A 24,737-nucleotide genomic window follows, 5' to 3' on the forward strand; every position below is an offset into this window, starting at 1 on the left:
TACAGAACGAATCACTAAAATTATTTCTATATTTACATTTTTGTCAAATTTGTGCATTTCGTCAATAGAAGATATAGGCTACCACAAAAAGTTAACGTTCAACTTCTTTCTTACTTAGGGATATGACGTCAGAGAAGCGCGCCGCTCCCAGTCATTTGTCGTAAGTGCTGACCAAAAGAGGAAAAGAAGAAACCTAAAAAAGATTTTACCAAAGGTTTGAATTCGTCAAGTGTTACGCACTTTTGTCAGGGGAATTAACCGTGCCAAGGTAAAGGAATAACATCTTTTTTCACTGGGTATGTATATTTTTCCTGCGTCTTCCAAGTAAAAACTATTTAGCTAGTTAGCTCGCCACCTGGAAAGTAGCTTGTGTGACACATTAGCTAGTTGTACAATTTGCTCGCGACCATACACTTGCTAACTCCACAGCTTGTACTGTTCTATGAGGTCTAGCGGGTTGCTTGTTAATTGGAAATTGAGAAAGGGTTGACCAGTTGATTTGTTTTGCTGCATTATGTTTGTGGCTACTGTAATATAAAATAAAACATGTAACGTTATCTGCCATAATTGTGTAATCTCCACAAATATTTAAAAAACGGTCTCCTAAAGGTATAAGTTCATTTTGGTTTGTATGGACGTTTCTTAAACTGTCATAATCTTCTGAGATGCCATGCTGCGTAAAATTCTGCGCAGATTCGCCGGTCATAATGTGCGGATCAGCTGATATTGACTGTAACTTACAATGAACTGGACAGACATAGCGTTCTAACGTTAGAACATGTCAATTTTAAAAGTCCCTGAATCTGCGCACAGTTTATTGAAGCTGGGTGGCCTCAATTGCGACTTGTGTCTTTAATGCGGAAAAACTCTAGAACCGAAGGGCGGGGCAGGGGTTTTAATACACCCTGTGGTCTTGAATTAAAAGATACATTATTTATTATTTTTTCTTGTAATTATAATTTCTCCAATGGCTTGCCCTTTTTTGTTTAAATTTAAAGAACTTTTCACACTCGTAATGTTTCATGGTAACCACATGCAAGCTAACTTCATCGCTAAGTTGGCTGGCTCGTGACAACGATGATGCACTCCAATGCAGCCTACAGCTATTAAATATAATGCGCGTGCTGTCTGTTATCGAGGTAATTTTCACTTTGGAAATTATTAGCTTAGCAAGTAGTAACTGATTAGAATGACTCATTTTAAATATTTTCAATTGACATATTGTTCTTTTTAAATCACTGCCTCGAAAGCCATAGCCAAGCCAAACCATATCCTACGTATTGCAGTGTTGGCTACTGTAAGTTAGCTGCATCTATTACAGAAAAAGAAATGTCCGTGTCACCTCATGCTTTCACCGTTTCCGATCGTCCGATCGAAGTAGTCTTATAATTCGTTATGCTTTTCGTTGGCTGCTTATCTGCATTGATAGAAAAGGTGGTATTTGGGAACGGTCTATAATGAGCTATAATGAGGTCTATATAAATGTGTATAATGAGCTCTATTGGTAACAGAAAGTATTGGAGTTCGTTCACATTAGAGCTCGTGAGCCAAGAGATACGAAGTACCTTTTGTTTGTTTTGGCAAGGATAACCAATGATCTCACTGTTGCAACAACAGAGTCGAGTTCCTTTTTCAATGATTCATATCAATCATCCGCAGTAAGAGAATAGCTAAGATGTGTGTGTGTGTGTATGTGTGTGTGTGTGTACACGTGTAAAGTACGGGACCTTTTGAGTAGTAAAAGAGCCAGAAACCCTTATAAGTAGTAGGCTATGTTATGGGCCGATTTCTCAGATCAGGATTAAGTGTAGCCTAATCTTAGACTAAAAACATTTCCCAATGGTGATATCGACTGAAAAATAAAACCCAGTCCAGGACTAGGCTTAATCCTTGTACAGCTGTGTAATCTCTGTTATATAGAAATCAGATGTTAAAGGGGACAAAGGTACAGGTTTAAATGACTAGAGGTGTAGTTCAATGCTTTTTGTTTTTTTGAGAACATTTTAGAAATGCTTGTGAGCAATCAGACGTAAAATAGCATGACGCCTCTACTGCTGCGTTGTTGATGCCTTGGATAAATTACACAGTATCTCCTTTGTATAGATCTGTCAAAAGCATTTGAAACTGTACAGTTTACCACACAGTTAAGATGCATAGACTTGTCAGATCAAGCTGTTTTAAATGTAGATTTTTTAAATGACTCCAATGTGTTCAGTTTGAAGGCAAGATATGGTATGAGCTTTCCATCTTAAAGTGTGTCCCCCTCATCTTGCCTTGGCCTTCTTTTTAAAACAATACATAGCCTACACAGTACTATAGGAAGAAATTAAATACTTTTTTTATTTTTCATTTTTATTTATTACAGTGATTTATTACCGTCCTCCAGCCTTAATTATGGCTTTTGATCTGAAGGAGATCGATTATATCGATTATTCAGAAACCTAGTAGACCACATTATTTATCTGTCCGTCATACACTATAGGACAGAAAGGGTATGAGGCTAAATTCATCATTCATTCCAACTTCTGCCATTGTGCACAGTGTGTCTATCCAGATGAGGACACATTAAATAAATGAAAGACAGATAAATAGGCTAAATAAATAAATACTGCAGACAAAGGGGCTTAAGGCCTGCGGTCTAAATTGGGGAACATTGTCTGGGTGTTGCTGGATCCCTTTCCCAGTGGGAGGTGCACACTGTTACACTGTTTATAGCGCACTGAAATCCTTAAAGAGGGCGGCTCTGCTGGCCCGTCTGCTTCCCAATAAACACTTCTTCCATTTATGAGACAACACCATTGTGACTGAATCACTGTTAACTGCACGGGCTCACTCCCGTAGACTAGCGCTCACTGCTTTGCTCCCATAAATTTTGAGTTTACTGGCTGTAGCGGCGGTAGCTAGTTCCAAAGGAAGCATGTGGCTAATTATAAATAGCTAAAGGAAATGGTAAAAGATAGCGTTATAATTTGCAGATGCAGCACAGGGGGGGAAAAAAGTGTTTTTTTTTGATGACATGGTACATTTCCTTTTAGCTGCACGCATTGTGCTTTTCCAGTTTGATTTGAAGCTTTTCCACGGTCAGAGGAGGTGAGCTACCCAGGGAAGCACTCCCATGGCCACGGCCACATGAAACGCCCGTTGTCCTGAGGCCCGCAGTAACACCAGAGTTACCCCCCTCCAAATCAGTTCCTCACGCCACGTGGGGCGCAGACCGGCGCTGCAGGGCTTTAAGAGTACAGAACGGCATGTGTGCATCCGACAGCCCCCCTCCTGGGGTTCACATACATACAACAAAGCCAACAGCCAGGTCTATACCGCTTGTTTCCATCAACGCTAGGTCAGAAGTAGCTCTTTTATCTTGGCTCTGTTTGAGTCCATAGAGGGCTTGAGTAGTAATAAACACATTTTCCTTAGTGTTTGAGTTTCGGCTTATTAATTAAAAGGACTTTATGTAATCTCTGTGCCCCAGTGTTAAGCGGTGGACTTGTTCAACAATGTCCTGGCATGCCGTTATCTTGGGGTTGTGGATTAGGCATGCTGAGCGGTAGACATGCTGTTCTGTTGGCGTTGCACATTGGACATGCTGCAGCTCCATTGTTGGTCAGTAGACTCCCTGCTGGCCTTGTGTTGGGTGTTCGATGCACGGCTTCCTTGCTTGTGCTCTGATAGGGACATCCTACTATCCATGCGAGACAGAGGGAGATGTTTCCATCCAGCCATGAGGAAGCCCAAATCTCTGAACGCTCTACTGTGACTGTTTCACACCATAAACTTCATGATGCTTATCAATAAATGATAGGGATGACGCATGATCATATGCAGAACTCTGAGAAAGAGGAAGAGAGAAATCTGTAGGTGTGTGGGAGGGAGGAAGAGGAAGAGGCTGAAGAGCATGGGGGACTGCCCTCCTGAAAGCCTATTTGTTGGAATTTCTCAAAGGGCACTGCTGACTAAACCCTGCCTCAGCATTCCTCTGTGAATTACCACTGCGTGTATATGACTAATGCAGACTGAGTGCCTGTGGATGTGGCCACGCTGAGTAACGCAGTGTCTGTTGCCATGCACACACAGGCATAAACACATTTGTGCTTTTGGACGTAGAGCGGACAGGACTGAGGCGAAACCCTCAGCCTCGCTGTAGGGGGTCTTTATTCGGGGGAGGGGGTGTGGGAATTTGGCTGCATTGACACCGCAGTGGCAGCTGTGTTAGCAGATAAGGCTGGGCAGAGATGACCATTCAAGAACATTGTCTGCTGGTCTGCAGAAACTGTGTGCGTCGTGTGTGTTTCATCAAAATGTTTCCGGCTTTGGAAGAAGTTTGTCAATTGTAGCCCAGTGTATATAGCCTCAGGTTGGGAGAGCTATTCAGTCTCTCAGAGGACTGTTAGTTCATCATTGCCTTCCCTTTGTTTTTGCCTAGACATGGGAACTAGGGCTGCTGCAGGTATGGAAGGCCCCCGGTCTGGAAAAGGGACAGGTCTTTCGGGGTGCTGGTGCTCAAAGTCATTTAGTTTCGAACTTTGGTTTCGAAAAACTTTGGGTAGCTTTATATTTGTGTAGCTGTTCTTTTAAATCATGTTCATTGTGTTTGTATTTGTGTCCTCCATTTAGCTTTAGCTTTAGCTTTGCACACACCCATCATACTGTCGCCAGTCCGTGTTTGAGAAACTATAGCCCTGCGTCCTCTGCCAAGGACATTGCGCTGACCCGCGGGAATTCAGAGGTCAGTCTCCCCTCGTTCTGCGTGAGCATAGCTCAGATAGCAGTGCGGGAATGCGTGGCACAGCCCAGCCGTAGCTTCGGCAGTACAAAGCAGGGTGAGGGTTATATCTTTGATTTAGTCGATCTGTGTTCAGGGAGTCTGCGGCTTCTTTCAGAAGACATTGGGGGAATCTCTCTGCTTTAATTTACTGGCAGCAGTAAATCTCTGCGCTTTAGTTTAGACACAGCAGAGAGAATCTGTTTAGACTGAAGACGGCACGGAACATACCAGACTAGCTGCTGTTCGCAGGATGCCTCCCTTTTCCCTGGAAAAGGTCATTTGCGGCTCGTCCGGCTGTTTTAAAAGATTTTTTTGAACGGCCATTACTGTGCTTCATACATTTTCCATCACGCTGGCCTCCCTTTGACAGTTATTAGTCATCTTTTACGAAAGAGGCCTGGAGCCGGTTATTTACTGCTTGCATAGTCTCCTCTCTATTCTGTACTGAGCAGGTGAGGCGTGGGATAAGTGGAGGTTTGTCTGTGTTTATGAGGGTTACAGCCAGTAATTAAATATGGGGAGGCCTTGTGTGTAATGTGGAACATTAGACACTACTCCAGGGCAAGGATGACTCATTCGCACAGGAAGAGGGGCTGAGGCGCTGAATCGAAGCTGACGTCATCGGTAAAGTTTACGAAAATGCCGGCTCCATTCTTCCTCTTTCTCCCATGGGCGGTTTGGTCGTCACCGAACCTGGTGATGTCACTCTCCTCCCTGTCCCTCCCAGTCTCCATAGCCATACGGTGATGTAACGCCACGGTTGTGTGTTCACGGGATATCCCTGCAGAGCCGGGGCTCCGGCCCTGGTTCTGCAGAGCAGCTGGGTGTGCTAGTCTTCCTCACTACTCAACACTTCATTAAACTGTGGAATCGCTTGACTTGGGTTCTTGGGACTAAGTGCTGATTATAAGGTGCAAACGTAAAACAAAAGGCCCTTTGGCTCTTTGGGACCAGGATTACAGAATCAACCAATTGGCGTCCTGTACAAAGTCTGGCTCGTTGCGTAATTTGTGTAACATTGCAGTAACCTAATATTGCTGCAGCAACTAATAGGAATGACAGCAAATGCAGCTAACATGAAATGTTCTAACTGCGTTACTGGAATCTTCTAACATTGTCGCTACGTTCCAGTAACATTGTGAGAATGTTGTGTGCTAGCTGGGAACATGCGTCACTGTCATCTACAGTGATAGAGTGGGCCTGTTACCTTCTTGTGAAAATGTGCCTGTTCGTGTTTGTCCAGCGGAACCCTTAGGGAGAGAGTGTATGTACTTTTGTGCTGATTTATGCCTTTGTTTATTCAGGGAACAACTTGGCACGGCGAAGACCTTATAACAGTACTAAGATTAGGCAGAGAAGAGCACTCAAGGGCCTGCAAACACACAGCCACAAAAGCTGCATTCACACACCCTTCTATTGATTCAACAAAGCAAAGTTCAACTTTGCTAAAGGCTTGTGGGGACAACTTGCCTGTATGTGCTCCAAGCTGTTTGGGAGGAGGTCTGTGTGTTATTTTGTGTCGCGGACTATGTTATGTGTTGCTAGCATTGTCGTGTACGGACAGCCGTGTCTAGCTTTCGCTGGGTCGTCTTCACGGCAGACGCTGAAGATTTAATCGGCGGACTGCAATGGAGAGTGAACTTTGCAGTTGCTTCAGAGAATGCAGTGGATTATGTTTAAACCTCACACATTTCTCTCAGGAAGTGTTTTCCTTGCAATAGTCAGAGGTCTGGTGTGTAGCACCTCGTTCACAGCTCACAACTCCCCTCAGTTTAACTCACATCCATGTGCTGACTTCCATACACAAGTCTTTACCTTGAAGCACGGTGGTTAAATGTTTTGCCCAGGTTCCAAATAGCATTTTGTTCAGTTTGTTCTGTTTTGAGAAATCTGCAATAAACCGCAAACAGTGCGTATTAATCTTTAATAATCCCCGTCGTCCAATATGCCAAACTGTCTCTATGCCGGGATTGTAGTAAAATTGAATTGTTAGGAACAGTCAGTGTGGATTCTGGCAAGGGGATTATGCTCAAAAAATTTCCCAGATTTGTTTGAAGAAGCTTATTAGAGGTCTTACCCAAGTTTGGAGTATGTAGAACATTCAGATCTTTCAAAGGCTTCCAATAAACTGTGACATAATCATGTCACATTCTTAAATCGTTCTTAAATGATCTGGACATTACGAGGCTAGGTTTGCCTCCCTATTGCTGCAGTACCTACAGGCTACAGCAGGAATGAGGAATTTTATTTCAATGTGTGAGCAATCTCAAAGGATCTGTATTGGGGCCTCTGTTTTATCCTTATTAAATAGCTTGGAATAGACAATTGAAATATATATGTAAAACTTCAATCAATTAATATTTTGTTTAGGTAATTTGCAAATGGTTTAAAAGTTTGTAATAATTTACTTTGTGTTTATTATATAAATAGCGATGCTGGAATTGTTATACTATCCGTTTTAAATATATGTTAATTTAGAAATATGAATTGCTTCCTGTTTCCTGTTAATAAACTGCTATATTTAAACATAACAATTGTGCTATGAATGATACTTTGGCTTGAAACCACTCACTTTAGTTCTGGTTATGTAATTAAAAGGTTGCCGGAGGCTCTAGGTAAAGTACAGAACAGCACAACAAAGCTAGCATTAGTGGTAGTTTCAGTTGTAAAGGCATGGAATAACTGGCAAGATGCCCTGTACACTGTGTGCTTGCTTGTGCGCACATATTTCTGTTATTCAGGAATGTTGAGCTCATACTGTAGATAGGAACTGAACATCTGCAGTTAAGACCAGCAGCCCAGCAACAGCCAGCTGCTGACTGCATATGCAGCTTCAGAACTCTGTCACATGCTGAGTGTTCTGTGTTTTCTCATTTCCATGGCAACAAGGGCACTGGGGAGTAAGTGCACAGCCTCTCTCTCTCTCTCTCTCTCTCTCTCTCTCTCTCTCTCTCTCTCTCTCTCTCTCTCTCTCTCTCTCTCTCTCTCTCTCTCCTCTCTCTCTCTCTCTCTCTCTCTCTCTCTCTCTCTCTCTCTCTCTCTCTCTCTCTCTCTCTCTCTCTCTCTCTCTCTCTCTCTCTCTCTCTCTCTCTCTCTCTCTCTCTCTCTCTCAGCAGGAAGTTTTGTAAGAGGAGGAGGTGACAGAAAACGGAACACAGTGCTGACTAAGTCTCCCTATCTAAGCAAATACAGTGTCTGACAGGCCATCTGCACACAGAGAATTGATCTCTTCACTATTTGGCTCCGCATTAAATACACACGTCACCATACAGAGAGAGACTGGGGATGGTTCTATTGAGCCTACACTTCACCATGACACCTGACCTATAGAAGTGGTTTTATGTACGTTCATCTATGCACCCTTGGTCTGAGGGGTTTAAAGTAGGCATTTATTCCGTCATACACAGTTAATCTAGGGTGTTTAATATACACTTAAATATGCATCCTCAGTTCACAGGGACCCTTGTGTATTTTTGGTGATTCTGGGCTTTGTGTTGAACACCTCATCATGTATGCAGCGAGGAGGGTAACACAGATGCACAAACACCCTAATGTATGCACACATAGCAGCTGCACTGGTCTGGCAGTGATAAACCCATCCGAGTGTGCGGAAGAGCCTTAACGCAGGGGCGGGCTTGCCAGTGCAGTCAATGTGCCTCTTGTTCTGTGGTCGCCGTAAGGTCGCGACCACCACAGAGGCCTCACTGTCCTCCACGACTCCAGCCAGCGAGTGTCCGACCCGCAGGAAACACAATTGACGAGGACCCAGACTTTGATCCCCCCGACCCCTGACCTTTGACCCCGAACGGCGACAACAGCAACCGCAACAATCCTTGATTTCTCAGCCCCGCCCAAGAAGCACTCAAATCTGCAGATATGTTATGCACACAGAGGAAAGGAGGAGGTGCCGGAGGGGGCAGGGAGAGTGATTGTGGGGAGGGCAGGAGATCAGGGAAGGACATGGAGCTGACCCTCCCCTGTGTGTGTGCTGCTGTGGTGCATTTCCTGCCCTGGAGAAGCCCTGATGGGTTTTGCAAGTGGAGCACTTCTGCAGGCGCTTGGAAAGAGGGAGTGTGGAAGGGAGCCAGGGAGAGAGATGAGACTGAATTTAAATGGAAGAATAGAGGTTGGAGGAGAGGAGGAGAGAGAAGCCCCTCTGTCAGTTTTGGCACACCCTGGCATGAGCCCTGCCCCTCCTCTTTAAAGGGCTCCTTCCGTATCGCCCAGGAGGAAGTCACCAGAGCGGGCTTAGAATGAGCACTACAGCGCCCCACTGTTAGTTGTTGTGTTCACTGCAGCTTATGCTTGACATTAGACCCCAGGTTTGCGCAATCAGCATTTCTAGAGTGCTGATATAGCATTGCAGGCGTTTTATCAAGGGAAGGTACTGTTGCGTCACAGAGGAGAGCGTCAGGGGAGGTTGGAGAGGGCACATATCCTCTGGAGTCCTGTGAGAAACACTGAGGAGAGGGATTCGCCCGGACAGGCAAAGAGGCGGTGTAATGAGGGGTTGATGAGATTAGCCCTGGTGCCTAGCAGCAGTGGGGACGTCTTTCCAGTGCAGGCTAAACATTGAACTACCACTGAGTTTCCACTGTAGTCAGCGCCTCTGGGATTCTCTCTGTATGTCTGCTCTAACATCATCTGAGCAGACATACAGAGGTGTGGGTCACGCTCTGTCGGCTGGTAACATGATCCTGAGTTTCCTCCCTGAGTGGAGAATGTGAGGATGTGGAATGGAATGGCCTGTGTGTTTCCTCAGAGTGCTGGGATAATAAAACAGAGATAAGACAGTGTCACATAGAATGCTGGTAATAACTAATGGAGCAAAGCTGACTGTGATTCACTGTCAGTGTTGTTCCAGTGTTTGTTGGCAACATAAACTGGATAGACTCGTCAATCTGCCCATTTCCTCCCTGCAAGGTGATATCCCAATCAAATTTTATTATCGCAACAGAGGGGAAAAGGCAAGTATGGAAAGGAATTGGAGTATAAATTGTAATGGAAGGTCCCGTGCCCTGACAAAGCAGAGAATTAAAGGAGATTGAGTTAAGAGGTCACATGACCTTGGGAACCCTGGCAGTGAGGGGAGAGAGACCCACCAGAACGTGGAATCTGTGCAATGAGAATTTGACATTCTTGTTCTCTTCCACCACAGGACTGTACGCCTGTGCTACGTGAGTCTGTTTAATTTCCCTGAACTCTGGGGGAGACCCATAGATCGCATGGTTGCGTTTGGACTGTAGTTGCATGATACATTCAGTTTTGAGCAGCAGTGCTGAAAGACCCAGACATTTGAGTTCAAAGACAGCATGTTTTGAAAAGTAGTTGAAATCTGATGTGTGGTTATTTGTTTTGGCTACATTCCATGCTTTCTGTTTAAAAGGTTGTCCCAAATGCAGCCTCCAGGCAGCATCTTTTGTGTGATTTATGCTTGTCTTGTTGAAGTTTCCAATAAACATCAATCAACTTTCCTTTTCCATTCATTTACTTTTTATTCTTCTATGAAGTTAGAAGCATAAAGTACCCCACATAAGATTGGGTTTAGTACAGTTCATATATCATTGTGCAACAGACAAGAGTTTTAAAATAAAATTATTTCTTTACAACTACCATAACCAACCAGCACTTCAGAAATCAAATATTTGGTCCCTACCTGATGTGAAGTGCCTGAGCACAGGCATTAACATATCAAACACTCACACCTCTCTCCCCCTTCCCCATTTTCCCTCTCTCCCTCCCCCTTCCTCTGTACCTCTGTTTGCCTGCTGTTTAATTAAACAGCGCAGACCTTGTACCTGTAGTATCCCCTACCGCCCCCCCCCGCCCCCCCTTAGGCCTCTGATCTGCCCTGTTTAATCTTTGTAAAAGCAGCTATGCAGGGGTCGCCCTCCTGGAAGAAAATACAGTCATTTTTCATCACTTCCCCTGGAAAGAATGTGCGGTCTGTGGCACTGAGCCCGGCTCAGTGAGGGTGGCCCTGGAGCTGGCGACAAGAGCGGGGAAAAAGAGAGAGAGAGAGAGAGTGCCGGGGGACCAGGGCTGTGTGAGCGCTGTGGGATCGGTGTGAGCAACTGAGCATGGACTGCGGGTTGAGGGAGGGGGTGAGGAGGGAGGGAGGGCTGGAGATGGAGGTGTAGAGAGAGGTCTCAGTTTCTTACTGATCGCCGATTCGCCGGCCGCAGAACTTGGGAGGCAGGCGGAGTGAGAGCGTCGACTTTGGAGTGTTTGCCGAAGGAGGGACGCAATCGCGATTAGCGGCGCAGGTCTGAGGCGGTCGAAATGCTGCGGTTTGTTTTTGAGAATGAGCTGTTGTGTACCAGGGAGGAATGTTAATGTGCTGTAAGCTATAGCTACGCAGTGTCCCAGGCCAAGAATTCCCACACGCAGAGAGCCTGCAATGCGCCCTGCGGCCCCGGTGTTACAGCTTTTCTTACGCCCCTCCTTTCAGCGCGCCCACGCTTGTGTCAACACACCTTACGGGTGTGTGACTGTGCGCGCATGCGAGTGACTGCCGTGTTTGCGGTTGTGTTTCAGATCCAGCCCCTGGGTTGAGAGGGAAGCAGCCATGTCAGGCACCTACGACGACTCCATGATCGACGTCTCCAGCGACAGCTTCTGGGAGGTGATTATCGTCAGCACAGCGCCAGCATAAAGTTAGCACGACGCAAACAAAGCGTTAGCACAGCATTTAGCTGAACTCTTCACTACCCATGTGCTCTACTGTAGACTTCTGTGGTCATTGATTTCCAGTACTTGGGCCAGGACACTCATTCCAATACACCCTCCTTTATCAATCCTCCTCTTCCTCATTCTCCTTCTCTTCCTCTCAGGTGGGGAACTACAAGCGGACGGTGAAGCGCGTGGACGATGGGAACCGGCTGTGTAATGACATGATGACCTGCATCCACGAGCGCGCGCGCATCGAGAAGTCCTACGCCCAGCAGCTGACCGAGTGGTCCAAGCGCTGGAGACAGCTGGTGGAGAAAGGTAACCGCCCAGGCACTGGTCATGCAGGAACTTCCATTCTCAATTTGGCCACTCTACTTAATTTGCCTCAACAGTTTCCTTGTGCTCTACCTAATTCAATGTGCAGTGGGCACAAAATGGCTGCTGTCCATCACCCAGGCGGGCGTTGCACATTGGTGGTGGTTGAGTTGAATGTTCCACATTCACAGTGAAGCATTGAGATTTCTGCCGTTATTAACTATAGGGCCCGAAAGCTGGGCGGTACGGCGTTTTGCCTCTGACTGGGTTCTGACCGTGTTCTGCCCCAGGGCCTCAGTACGGGACGCTGGAGCGGGCGTGGACCGCCCTGATGACCGAGGCGGAGAAGGTCAGCGACCTGCACATGGAGGTGAAGTCTGCGCTGATGGGGGAGGACTTTGAGAAGGTGAAGAACTGGCAGAAGGAGGCCTACCACAAGCAGATGATCGGGGGCTACAAGGAGACCAAGGAGGCCGATGACGGCTTCCGCAAGGCTCAGAAGCCCTGGGCCAAGAAGCTCAAAGAGGTACAGCAGCCATTGGACTCAGCTCTTAGCCCGCTGAAACTCTGCAGTATGCAGACAGACAAGACGTGGTTAGTGAGGCAAATTCACTGCAGTGAGTATCAACGGCAGTATGCTCTCCTTGACTGGCTGCCAGCCTGAGGCCCTGCTTGCGTAGAGATGTAATGCATCTGAGATGGTACAAAAAGGGAAAAATGGTGCAGGAGCTTGTTTGTGAAACCACTGCAGTGTTTATGTAGTGAAATAGCACTTGTGTAGGATACAGGCCCGCTTAGAGACAGTGTACAGTATATCACATGACAAGGCATAATATGCTGTTATTTAAATAGTAAATGTTATGTAAATAGCTACTGAGAATACGTCTTGCTGTATTCTTGCTGTCAGCCAGCATGATTGATTGAGTATATGAACTCATCGCAGACAGGCTGTACTGATGACAGATCCTTTGAGATTGCTTTTCTGGTTCACACAAAACAGCACTTATCCAGGGAGCTAAATACCACAGCTCTACAGAAAGCAAAGAGACATTGGAATTCTGTCCTATACATCAGCTCGTTCCTATATTCCGAGTAGTAGTCTGGCCATTTCCTGGGTGTGAGTAAACTGAGTGATTATGTATAATCAGTCAGCTCCGAACGGGGGAGGCGTGTGGAAAATAATATGCACTGTTTGCATAATGGATTTCACAGGAATTAAATCTTTCCCTGCATCCTGCTCTGTCCTAATCCTCCACTCATTTCTCATGATTTGCTATGGTGGAGAGCCATGCATGCTTATTGTGCAGGATAGCAGTATGAGGCTTGTTAGCAGGTTAGCCTATATGTGGTGCACCGTGTTGCATCTGCATTTCCTAAGGCAGTCCTGGAAACTAATGTATGTCTGTTCTGATCGTTACACCACAGGAGACGATAGTCCCAGCTGAGCTCCCAGGATATTCCTGCCATTGGCGAGCGAGCTCTGCATTTCATCAAGTCAAAATGCTATGCCATCATCAGTTAAGCCCTGCCCTGTGGGGCTGCCAGCCAGTGTGCCCTCTCACCGGGTTAGGTCTGGAACGAAGGGCAGGCCACTGCACTAAGCGGAAGTCTCTCCGGATTTGCCACTCAAGAGCCTGGAGATTGTGGTCTGATGCCACACCGTGCCCTAGGAGATGTGTGCCTCCTGCTGGGGAGCCTGAGTGAATATGAGGGCTGGTGGGCTGGTGGGCTGGTTCATTGACCGTTCGGTTAGCTTTGTTTTTCACCCCCTGTTGGCTGCCTGTTTAACAAGCTGATGCAACTTCCTGCCTTGTGCAACGTCCCCCAGCACACAGGCTCAAGTCAGCAGTTTATATATATAGACCTGATTGATTTGTGTGAGGCAACAGCAAGTGATTTCCTGGCCCAATCCATGCTGTACGTCTCAGCATTTGACCGAACATCTCCATACTCATTTGGCATGGAACAAAGGGCAAACTATGCCAGCACGATTTTTGGGCACAGAAAAGTCTCATTCTGTTTTCGCCCCAGCTAGCCGGGAGTCCTGTGTAGCAGTAACATCATGAGGGCAGTCACGTATGTACCGTGAAGTGTGCATGAAGTGAACTTCGCACAAGCAATGCTAGTGCTAGCAGCTGCTAATGAACTGCAGAGTGAAATAAAGTAGCAGCTTCAGAACTGTGGTGAAATCAGTATAGATTTCTTAGTTGGTAGTGTTATTTGTAGTGTTGTGCAGTACCATATTTAATTGGGTGAGGGGAACTTTGCTGGAAAGTTGGACGAGTTCCAAAAATTTAGGCAATGTTAAATTGCTTTGTGGTGTGTCAGCTGACACGTTATTATGATACCATACTCCCCACTGGTACAGTCTGGATTTGATCCGAGGCCTTGGTCCGTGCCCCACAGTGCGGTGCCTTAACCAAATGAGCCACCCAGCAGCCGCTAGTGTCAAAAAGTGTATTATCCTTCAGACTGAGTGCAGTGAACTGTTTTTAATACAGAACATTAAACCAATATTATTGACGGTATTGGAGTGCAGCCCAGGCATTTAAAAGCTAGGTTTTTTCAGTGGTATAATCTATGGGCCTGTCCTTTGTGCCCGTGGCCTCCGTAGTGGAGCGGAGAGAACAGCGAGCGATGCGTGAAATGAGAGGTAGGCGATGGCCCAGTCAAAGAATGCTACAAGGAAAGCGTTGTGCTTTGACCCGAGATCAGTTTGTGAACCACCCGGTTCTCGACAGTCCCATGACGCTGATGACTGTCTGACTTGGCTTGCAATGACTAAACCGAAGAGAACAAACTTTGTCACATCCCCTGACAGTGAGCCTGGTGCTCCTGCTGTCCTGTTCATCAGTGAAGCAATGGAAATGCTCTCATTAGCTCATTCCGGATACCCCTGAATGTGCAATCATGAGCCTGCCCTATTATGGGAATAAAATTGTAATGTTAAGGGCTAATTCTACCATTGAAACTGACCTCATTACTATAAGTAGAGTCACAAGCTTTCGGTATGACACTGGAACCACAGTAATGAGAGATGAAACATGTAATATTGTTATAATGGAGACGGATGCTGTGGTTTTGAGAATACAGTACGGGGTAATTGCCCTGCAGGTGGAGGCCATGAAGAAGGTGTACCACTCGGCCTGCAAGGAGGAGAAGCTGGCCACCAGCCGAGAGAACAACAGCAAGCTGGAGAACAACAGCAACCCTGAGGCGCAGAAGAAGCTGCAGGACAAAGTGGAGAAGTGCCAACAGGACGTGCAGAAGGTGTTTACGTGTGTGTGTGTGTGTCTGTGTGTGTGTCTGTGTGTGTGTGTGTTTGTGTGTGTGTGTGTGTGTGTGTGCGCGCGCGTGCGCATGCGTGTGTGTGCGTGCGAGTGTGTGCTGCATGACCGATTGTTATCTCTGATCTTAGGAATATTTACAGTGCTGTGACTTGGGTGCGGTGATGGTGTGTTCAGCCAGTTTTAGCAGTGCATCTCATCTATGTCCTGGTTCCTATCTGACAGCTGTTCCTCTTTAGTGGAGGTGGGGGGCACACAGACTACCATTATTGACCAAAGTTATACATTCGTCAACATCAGTCAACCTTCTTTTATGGCATTGTGCAAGAAGTAGGTTTTTTGATAAAATATGAATGTTCCCTGGAATGAATGATTATGTTTTTAGCACTGGGGTCTATTGTCAGCGACTTCTGCTATCACCGAAAACTACTGTTCTTTTGAGCTTTAGTGCACTTCACTAACCCACCCACGCTTATGAATGCATACCATGGTGTCACGCTTCAGGGATTGAAACTGTCAAAACTCCAGGGGCCCTGAATTGTGTGCGCTGATCATCCATGTGTGCCTGTGTGCCTGTGTGTGTGTGTGTGTGTGTGTGTGTGTGAGAGCTTGCGCGATTGCGTGAGTAACCTGTCGCTCTGTCTCCCAGGCCAAGGAGCGCTATGAGAAGTCTCTGGAGGAGCTGGATAAATGCACTCCTCAGTACATGGAGAACATGGAGCAGGTCTTTGAGCAGTGGCAGCAGTTTGAGGACAAGAGGATCCGCTTCTTCAGTGAGCTTCTGATGGAGGTGAAGAACCACCTGGACCTGTCTACGAACCACAAGTAAGATGCATGCTAAGACACAGGTTTTTCACACTCTTGTGTGCTCTTTCTCTATTGAATATGCCATATCAGGCGCTGCTGGGTGGCTCATCCCATTAAGGCACTGTTCTTCTGGCAATAACATGATGGTGCATGTGTGGGCCCCAAGGTCCAGGATCAAGTCCTGTGCATGCCACCACAGTGAACTGCAGCCCGTAGTCTAGTGGCTGAGCTGTAAGATTGGTAGCCACAGTAAGATCAGTGCAACTGGGGATTGGCCCCTGCTTAGTCTAATCAAACATACTATAAGTCACTATGGATAAAAGTGTCAGCTAAAGGACTGAAATGTTTATTTGTGTTGAAACTCGTGTCTTCCTCTCCAGGTTCCAGACCGTTTATCAGACATTGGAGGACAGGGTGAACGCCGTGGATGCCGACGAGGATCTGAAGTGGTTCCGGTCCAACCACGGTCCAGGGATGCCCATGAACTGGCCGCAGTTTGAGGTAATACTGGGCCTTAAGCAAGAGAAGAGGATGTGTTAATGGCATTATTGCTTTTGCCGGTTTGACTATTGTTTGATGCCTGGAAGAAAATCGGTATGAGAAATCACTGTTAAATTGATGCCGTTTCTTTTAAATCAGTCAGCACAAAGATTTTGAATTTGTGCAAATCAATCTCTGAAATTCACCAGCATCAATCACAGTTGTGAGATTTCAGTATTCACACACATGACCTCAAACAGTACACTGGATCATTTATATCCATGCATTTACCTGCTCCAGCTCAGATACAGGACCTCGGCTTTTGTGCACATTCAAGAAAAATGAGATCCAGTCAATGCTTCCCATAGAGTGAACTTCCCAGTAGTGAAAGGGTACCCCTGGTTATGGGTCTAGAACAGCAGTGGGATGGCACTCAATGGGATGACCTCCTTGGCGAATGACTGGAATACTACAGTCTTAATAGTCTACTAGTCTAATACACCTGTTACACCTGTTACTAATCCCCCCTCCCTCCCCTGTTCTGTCTGCTGGCAGATTCTGGACCTCTCCCGGCCTCGCGCCCATAAGAGAAGGTCCATTGTAGTGAGTTTGGCATGGAGGATATTTTCCGGCACTTGAGGGTTGCTGGGCTCACACTAAACTCCTCCTAAGTTCCTGTTTTCCCCCTTAACCTATCCTCTGTGTGTGTGTGTGTATGTGTGTGTGTGTGCGCGAGTGCGCAGGGGAGCTAGGGAGAGGTTGCAGGATCCCTCCTCCACATGGCGAGCCACACAGCCTGCTCTGCTCCATATTCGTGTGGTAAAAATAGTTGTATTGGGCAGCCTGTAGTGTAGTGGTTAAAGTGCATGACCGGGGTGGTTCAATCCCCGCTGTAGCCACGATAAAATCCACCCAGCTTGAGCAAGGCTAACATTGCTCCAGGGGGGATTGTCTCCTACGTAGTTTAATCAACTGTAAGTCGCCCTGGATGTAATGTAATGTAACTATCATCAGGGAAAAACTGCCACTGTTATCTATTGGTTGATGACATCCAATCAGCAGCAAGCTTGTACAGCTCATGAAAGCTGCTGAGTGGATGTCATATCAAAACCCAATAGACAGCAGTGGTTTTGTACTTTTTATTTATTTTTATTTTTATTGAAGGTCTGGTTCTTTATGACTGAATCAGGTATGATTAAAGGTAAAAAGATGAAAGCAATATGCCGCTAGGCAGCGATGATTGTTATTACGCTTCAAAAAACATTTGGTATTTGTTGATATGGATTTTCGCCCAGCAGTGAGCCTCCTCTGCAGAAGACGCCACGGTGACTGAGTTACACTAGAACAGTGGCGCTCTTGTGCTCCCGGGCCTGAGAGCAGCAGAGGAATGGCTCTGGTGTTTTCCAGGCAGGGTCTGTCAGTCCCCTGAGAGAGAGATTCTGGTTTGCAAGCCGTCCTCCACGGTGACCTGTGCACATAGCGGAAGAGCGCATACAGCTGCAGCTTCCATCAGAAAGTCCCCGGGATCCCTCTTTTTAAAAAAAACAACTGACATGGAGGGGAACCGGTTGAGTCTTGGTTGAGTTGAGTCCTGGCTGAAGCTCAGAGCAGCAGAGTTGTATGCCGCTGGTTTGGACAAAAGGGGACGGGGGGGGACGGGGTCTTTAAGCTTGAGGTGTTGAGGCTGGTTGTGGGTCTGCTTTGGGACAACGGGTGGGGCACGCTTTGGCCTGAGGGGACCACGTCAGGCGATCACTGGGCTGCTGCTCTCTTCACCGCACTGGGGGGGATTTTCTGACCTGTCTACTGTCTCTGTGAAGAAAGGATCCTCTGTCTGACACAAAAAGCTAACGGAGGTGCGCTGTTTCAGCGCGGTCACGCTCCACTCTCAGCCCGTGCAGCATGCTCCCGTGAGATAAGAGTTGTGAAAATGTGACGCACTGCTGCGGGACGACCGCAGCGCTGCATGCTTTCTGCGCGGGGCTCTGCGCGATGTAGCCGTCGCAGCGCATCGAATCGTTTTATTTAGCGCAATAAGTACTATCTCTGACGGGTGGTTTCGTTCCTTTCCATCTTTAATCATACTCGATACGGTAACACATCTCCAACTTCTGTGAAACGCTTCTGGGGGAGAAAAAAAATATCACTTGTATCTATTCAATGTTGGTTAACTTACTTGTTTGTTTTGAAAAACACATCGCTTACGTTTTTGCTCTTTATCCTTGTCGTCGTGTTTTTATCTATTAGCGTGTCCCAAGTTGCTGTCATATCAACATTGAAAAGATACAATTGATGTTTTTTTTTTTTTTTTTCCTGGAAGCACTTTTGCTCAAAAATTGGAAGAGTGGTACTGCATCAGGTATGAGTAAATAGAAATCTAACACCGCATCCGGGGATAGTTGTTACTGCGCTTACCAAAAAAATTGTTATACCGCGATGGCTACATCGCCCAGCCCTACTCTGGATCCTCAGAACCAACACACACAACACACTGTCTGCATGTCATAAAGGTGATGTAGCACAGCACTGTACAGCCATAGCTGGTCACTGCTGGTCGCCTTCTTGCTAAAACTATGACTGCGTATGTCCTGTTCCTTGGGAATGGAGCATGTGCTGTACTGTAGTGTCAGCAGTTTTTCCACTGGCAGCTCATTGGTGTGTGTGTGTGTGTGTGTGTGTGTGTGTGTGTGTGTGTGTGTGTGTGTGTGTGTGTGTGTGTGTGTGTGTGTGTGTGTGTGTGTGTGTGTGTGTGTGTGTGTGTGTGTGTGTGTGTGTGTGTGTGTGTGTGTGTGTGTGTGTGTAGAGGCACTAAAAGGAGAAGGGACTCTAAAAGGCCTGTGTGTGTTCCAGGACTGGTCTGTAGACCTGAACCGGACTCTCAGCAGGAGGGACAAGAAGAAGCCGGGAGAAGGAGTGACTCTCACTGGGATCAGCCAGACCGGGGAGCAGGCAGCCAAGAGCAGCAGGTAACGCCAGCTCTCCACACCAAACTGACCCTGCCCCCTTCCAGCTTGACCTCTCTTGCTGTCCTCCTGCCTCGGACAGTGGCTACAGGAAGCAGTCCATTGCCTGATCGCAACAGTTTGTGACTTGTGAACCAGTACTTCATACTCACTATTTCTCACAAACCGCTTGAATAATAATTAACTTGCCAGTGGTCAGCAAATTACCTTTCTCTTTACTATATGTTTTAGTGGACAACATAACATTTTATGTACACATAGGAGAATTTAACTCTAAGCTTTTGTAATTTAAGTCTGTCAATATTTTAAAAGATTAGATAGATAAGTTATAATGTAGCCATTGTTATCATTTCAACGCTCTGATGTGATGTGCGGTATAAACCATCACTGTCTGAGATCATATTTAAGCAAAAGGGAATTACCTGTGGGTACATACACTCAAAAGAAATAAGTCTAATAAATACCTAATGAAGTGCTGACTGAGTATATATTCCCCTTATGTGCACTGTTGTTTAAGCAAAAGAAAACAAAAGCAGTTGAGTGCTATGGTCAATTTAAAGTAAATATTTATAACTCTTTGGTTTTATGGTTATACACCACCATTCCCGCTGACCTTCGGTCTTCCAGGAAACATACCTGCCCCCCCTTTCCATTCCTTCTCTCACATAGCCCTCTGACCCCCCTGGCAAATGACCCCCAACTGACCTCTCCCTCTTTCCCCTCCCCTATCAACAGCAGGTCACACCCACTCGCTTCTACTTCCTGTAACACTAGACATATGCCCTTCTGTATTTGTGCACACACACATACACACATACACACACACACTCAGACACACAGCTCTCCTAGCAGAATGTGGCTGAATTTGAGATAGAATTCCAGGGAAGGCAGAGCAAGAAAACAAAGGTGTGTCATTATACACTCTGCCCTCTGATTGGTTTATGCTCAGGCGTGTCACAATGTCCGGTCTCCTGAGTAGTTTGACAAGGCTGAATTGAAGTACAGGTGTGTCACAGTGCCCTCTGTCTTGGTGTCGTCAGCCTTACTGTACCCAACAGCACTGAGCAGGTGGGCTTAAACCCCTTTGACGAAGAGGACGAGGAAGAGGCAGAGACACCCGCCGAACAGCCTGACAGCGGCCCTGTCACTGTCGTAAACGAGGAGGTTGAAACCAAAACGTTGGTGATAGATTCCTACTATCAATGTTCTTGCAGCGCTACACCTTCTCTTTTCTCCTCTTCCTTGTTCCTTCTCTCCTCTCTCCTCCAATACACATCTCTTTTTTGACCTTTCACACCCTCTTCCCTATTTTGCCTCTTCCTCCTCCTGTCTCCCATTCTTCATAGTTTACTTCTCAAGCCTCTCTAGTTCTCTCGGTTTCCATACGTCCCTCTTTCCTCAGTCTCTGTTGCCGGCTCTCTCTCTCCCTCTCTCCCTCTCTCTCTTTCTACCTCTCCCTCCCCCCTCTCTCCTCCTTCCTCCCTTCCTCCCTAAGTGTGTTTCAGGTGACCTTCTCCGCATGCTCACTCAATCAGCAAAATGGCACAAGCGAGCCACCGTCTCAACAGTGTTTTGTGCTGCAGATAAGCCTGAGCGTATCTCTGCCCCCTCTGCTTTATCCTCTTCCAGTGCACTCAGACCTTCTGTAGCCATGCCAGTGACTGCTAAAACCCCATATTTAAAGAGCATTCACTTCTTTTCCACCAATGTTAGTGCCTACATTTTTCTTTACAAGCAATGTTCAAGCTGAAAATGTATGCATGTATTTGTGGTATGCTGTAGTGCATAGCTAAGTATTAGCTTCAGGCAGGAGAGTGAGATTTAGGACAGGGAGCAAACAGTCTCTGTGTGTCAAAGGCACACTTCTTGGGCGTTTAAACAAAAAGGACATTGACTTTGATCTACGCTTGGCATGTTTCAGCTACACCGGTTTGATTGTAACAGCTCTGATGCGTATTTGTGTGTCCTGTCCAGGTTGTCCTGTGTTTGTGTGGTCTGTCCTCTCTTCCTCTATAACCAAGGGAAGGGTGTTCCAGGCCTGTCCTATTGTGTGGCTGCTGCCCTCTGCTGGTAGATGGGTGAACAGGCATGCCTATGTGGACTGCAGCTCATTTTCCATTCATGTTCTTTCAGTGTTTCAGTACACCACGCTGCTCTTTTTAAGCATTTTTTCACATTTCCCCCTTTCCAGAAGTGGAATGTAAACCGCCAAGCTCAAGCCTTTCCTCAGGGCACGGGGACTGATGTTTGCTTTTGCAGATCACCAATGGCTAAATCCTCTTCCTTTTTCTTCCTGATTTTGGCACGTTTGGAATACGTCACAGTCCTGTGTTTGTGTTTGGTGTTTGGTGTTTTTCTCACCTGAGCTAACCGCCCTCATTTGCCCTGCTCCTCATTTGCCCAGCTCTGCCATGCTGGCTGTCCACTGAGTCTGTGAGCTGGCCATGACTGGCAGCTGTGTAGCCCAGCCCCCAGACCTCTGATTGGCTCTTGTGTGTTCCCATAGCACAAGCAGCACGGAGAAGACCCAGGAGTGGTCGGACGAGGAGACTGGGAACCCCTTCACAAGTGACACCAACGGGAATGACAACGGGAACGGGAACCCGTTTGAGGACGAGCCCTCCACCCCCACCATGGCGGTGCCCGTCAAGGCCCTCTACGACTATGAAGGCCAGGAACAGGACGAGCTCAGCTTCAAAGCAGGTAGAACCACATACGGAGAGGAGGGAGTGAAATGGGTGACTACTTTCTATGGAGACCTAAAGAAGCAAGTTCACAAACCTGAACCCCAAAATTGAAAAAGGATCAATACGGGATCCATTTTGTTAATGTATTTTTGGAATTAAGACAGTGAAGTGCACTTCAGAGTATGGAGCTATGATTGTACAGTGTCCCACTGCTACCAGAGGCCATGGTCTAACTCATTTACCTATGCAAACCTGAATGCCTAAATCACTTCTCTCTCTGGCTAACAGGCATGTTTTTTTGTTTGTTTTCTTTTTTTTTTTTTTTTTTTTTTCTTGTTTCTTGCTCTCCTTTTCACCACAGGTGACGAGTTAATGAAGATCGCCGACGAGGACGACCAGGGGTGGTGCACGGGCCGGCTGAAGAACGGGCACGTGGGACTGTACCCTGCCAACTACGTGGAAGACATCCAATAAGAGGAGGAGGAGGAAGAGGAAGGAGGAGACTGGAAGCTGAGCTCCCTAGCGCGTTGTGTATAGAGGACAGTGTCAGGAACCGCCGCAGCGATCGCCCATCTCCCACACTTTAGTGAGGCTGCAGCTGAAAGCTCGAGATCAGGTACCGAATCACGGCCATATGCAGCAAAGAAGATTCAGCTCATACCCATCAATGCCTTCTGTGGCAGGGACTACTGGACTAATGGCCTCATCTCCGTTAATGACATGCATCATGAAGAAAATTCAGCTGATCCGCACAATATGTTCGTATTAATGGCAGATACGGCAGAGAAAACTTCTCTCCAAAACTCATCACAATTCAAGGACAATTCGCCAGAAATAAAATTTGCCTAATTTCCACAGTGGTCCCCATTAACGACAAACTGGTTATTTTTATTGGCAAAAATACTGAGCCGGCATGATGTGGACAAACCTACAATGGAGATGTATTCTTGTTTATTTGGTCATTCCTTGTACATATGATTTTATGATTATACTTTTACTTTAAATGCCTTGATTTTTTAAACGTCCATTTATTTTTCTTTCTGGGTTAATGTGTTACAGTATGCTGAATTGTTCCTGGGCCCACAAACGGTCAGGAATAGAAGACAAATCTGGATGTTACAAGTTCTCTACATGAAGCAGTTTTTCTCTAGAAACATTCACAAATCAAAATATAGGCTGTTTGCTTGGGGTGTACAGTCTTTTCCACCTGTTACACAATGTTTGTTACACAAGATATCATTCCATTTTTCTGTTCTGCAGTCACAAGAGTTGTTACTAGTAAAATCTTCTTTTGAGTTAGACTTGCTGTAAGTTTTTTGTTAATCATTTAGCACATATAAACACGTCAAATGGAGGACCTTTAGAAATCTGACTGAAGAAGGCTCAATATTTCACTTTCAGCTAGACTGGTGTATTCACATTATAACTTCCCTTATTGGTTGTACACTGTTCGCTCATCATACTTATCATGGGGCTTGTGAACTTTCACACTGCCGTCACAAAATTGCCAATTATTGCTCTTGTGTAAAAAAAAAAAAAGAATAATGTGTGCTCTCGGAATGTTTGGGAAATCTCACTTGAAGCTACCATATTTATTCAAGCTAGCACTGGACGCTGAATGCCTCGCAGTTCAAGGAGATCGTTGAACCGCTAAAATCCGATGTTCTTTAACATCAGACCCTGATTGAATGTTTTAACACAATACAAATATATATTTGCATGTAAATAAAGATGAAGCTATGGCCAAGTAGCACAGAAAAAAAATTGTAGGTAATTACATTTTTACTAATTTCAGGACTATTAATTTATATTGCCTTAAGTGATGTTTGCTGTTGGGCTGATGCTGTGATCTCAGATCAGCTTGTACAATAATTTAACTTTTTTTGGCTCATCAGGTATGATTTTGAGGTTGTTAATTGTAAATAAATGTTTTTCCCCCTTGAGTCCTATTGAATTATGAACAGACCACCACACAAAATAGTTCGCTGAATAATACCATAGTGAAATGCTCTGTATGACTAAACTATGGCAGCCTATTGAATACATGTTATCTTGGGGGTACTTTCTCTGGTGTATGGTGAGGCTGGTGTTTGTACACAGTTTTTAATGTTCCTGATGAAGATGACCTCAAAATGACAGCTCGGTGGGGGTTTTTCTAAATGAAGACACCGGATCACTGTGCGTAAATGTGAAGAAAGTTAGAATCGCAGTCTGTTGATCGAACTCTTTATGTTGGGGGAACACGGGAGCTATATTTGCACAATTCCACTGTAAATGTCCCACAACAAAATAATAAAAGCACTAAAAAAAAGCACTCGATTTTGCCTCTTGTGTGAAATTACTTACACTGTTACTCTCATTATGTCATAAGCCGACAGCATTAACCCTAAATGTTTAAATGATATTGTTGTTTGCACTCTTAGTGGCTCATGGACATAACATAGTTTTTACCTGAATTGTAAAACGAGTAAAAACTTGAATTTTATGTAGAACTATAGAATTAGGAAGACATCATATACATTTAACCTGTTCTTTTTCAATACATTTTTATTTAGCTTTGTATATTTAGTGATTTACGGTAGCAAATGTAGCTTAGGTTTATGCGACATGATGTACATTTAAAACATTATATGGTTTATTCATATCTGTGAGTTTCTATAGTTTTCCCACACCTTTTCTTCTGGGCATGAGTACATTGCGGTCGTTTCTAAATATGGGGTTGCCTCATAGACTATGGGTTGCCTCAGTTTTCCAGAATCCA

The 24,737-nt window shown here is 45.8% G+C and overlaps 1 protein-coding gene across 4 annotated transcripts; it reads left to right on the plus strand.

The window, feature by feature from the left end:
• Positions 1-132: 132 nt before the first annotated feature.
• Positions 133-23,919, plus strand: pacsin2 (protein kinase C and casein kinase substrate in neurons 2). 4 transcript variants are annotated; one of them, XM_061251316.1, is made up of 12 exons: positions 133-296; positions 11,303-11,390; positions 11,599-11,755; positions 12,043-12,278; positions 14,867-15,022; positions 15,689-15,864; positions 16,227-16,347; positions 16,882-16,929; positions 19,177-19,292; positions 20,330-20,467; positions 21,796-21,992; positions 22,338-23,919. In XM_061251316.1, exons 2-12 carry the CDS (start codon positions 11,334-11,336, stop codon positions 22,448-22,450), a joined length of 1,515 nt encoding a protein of 504 aa, XP_061107300.1. In that variant the 5' UTR covers positions 133-296; positions 11,303-11,333; the 3' UTR covers positions 22,451-23,919. The 4 variants fall into 4 exon arrangements, with proteins under 4 accessions (XP_061107300.1, XP_061107302.1, XP_061107303.1 ...); XM_061251318.1 differs by lacking the exon at positions 20,330-20,467; XM_061251317.1 differs by lacking the exon at positions 16,882-16,929 and having other exon boundaries at positions 134-296.
• Positions 23,920-24,737: the final 818 nt, after the last annotated feature.

This window comes from Conger conger, chromosome 8 (assembly GCF_963514075.1).
Source record: "Conger conger chromosome 8, fConCon1.1, whole genome shotgun sequence".
Taxonomy (NCBI): Eukaryota; Metazoa; Chordata; class Actinopteri; order Anguilliformes; family Congridae; genus Conger; species Conger conger.

Excerpts from the sequence above, each read along its gene's own strand:
- pacsin2 (XM_061251316.1), top strand. The coding sequence starts at position 11,334 with ATGTCAGGCACCTACGACGACTCCATGATCGACGTCTCCAGCGACAGC. Across the intron at positions 15,865-16,226 it reads GACCTGTCTACGAACCACAA|GTTCCAGACCGTTTATCAGA; the intron begins GTAAGATGCATG and ends CTTCCTCTCCAG. Across the intron at positions 16,930-19,176 it reads ATAAGAGAAGGTCCATTGTA|GACTGGTCTGTAGACCTGAA; the intron begins GTGAGTTTGGCA and ends TGTGTGTTCCAG.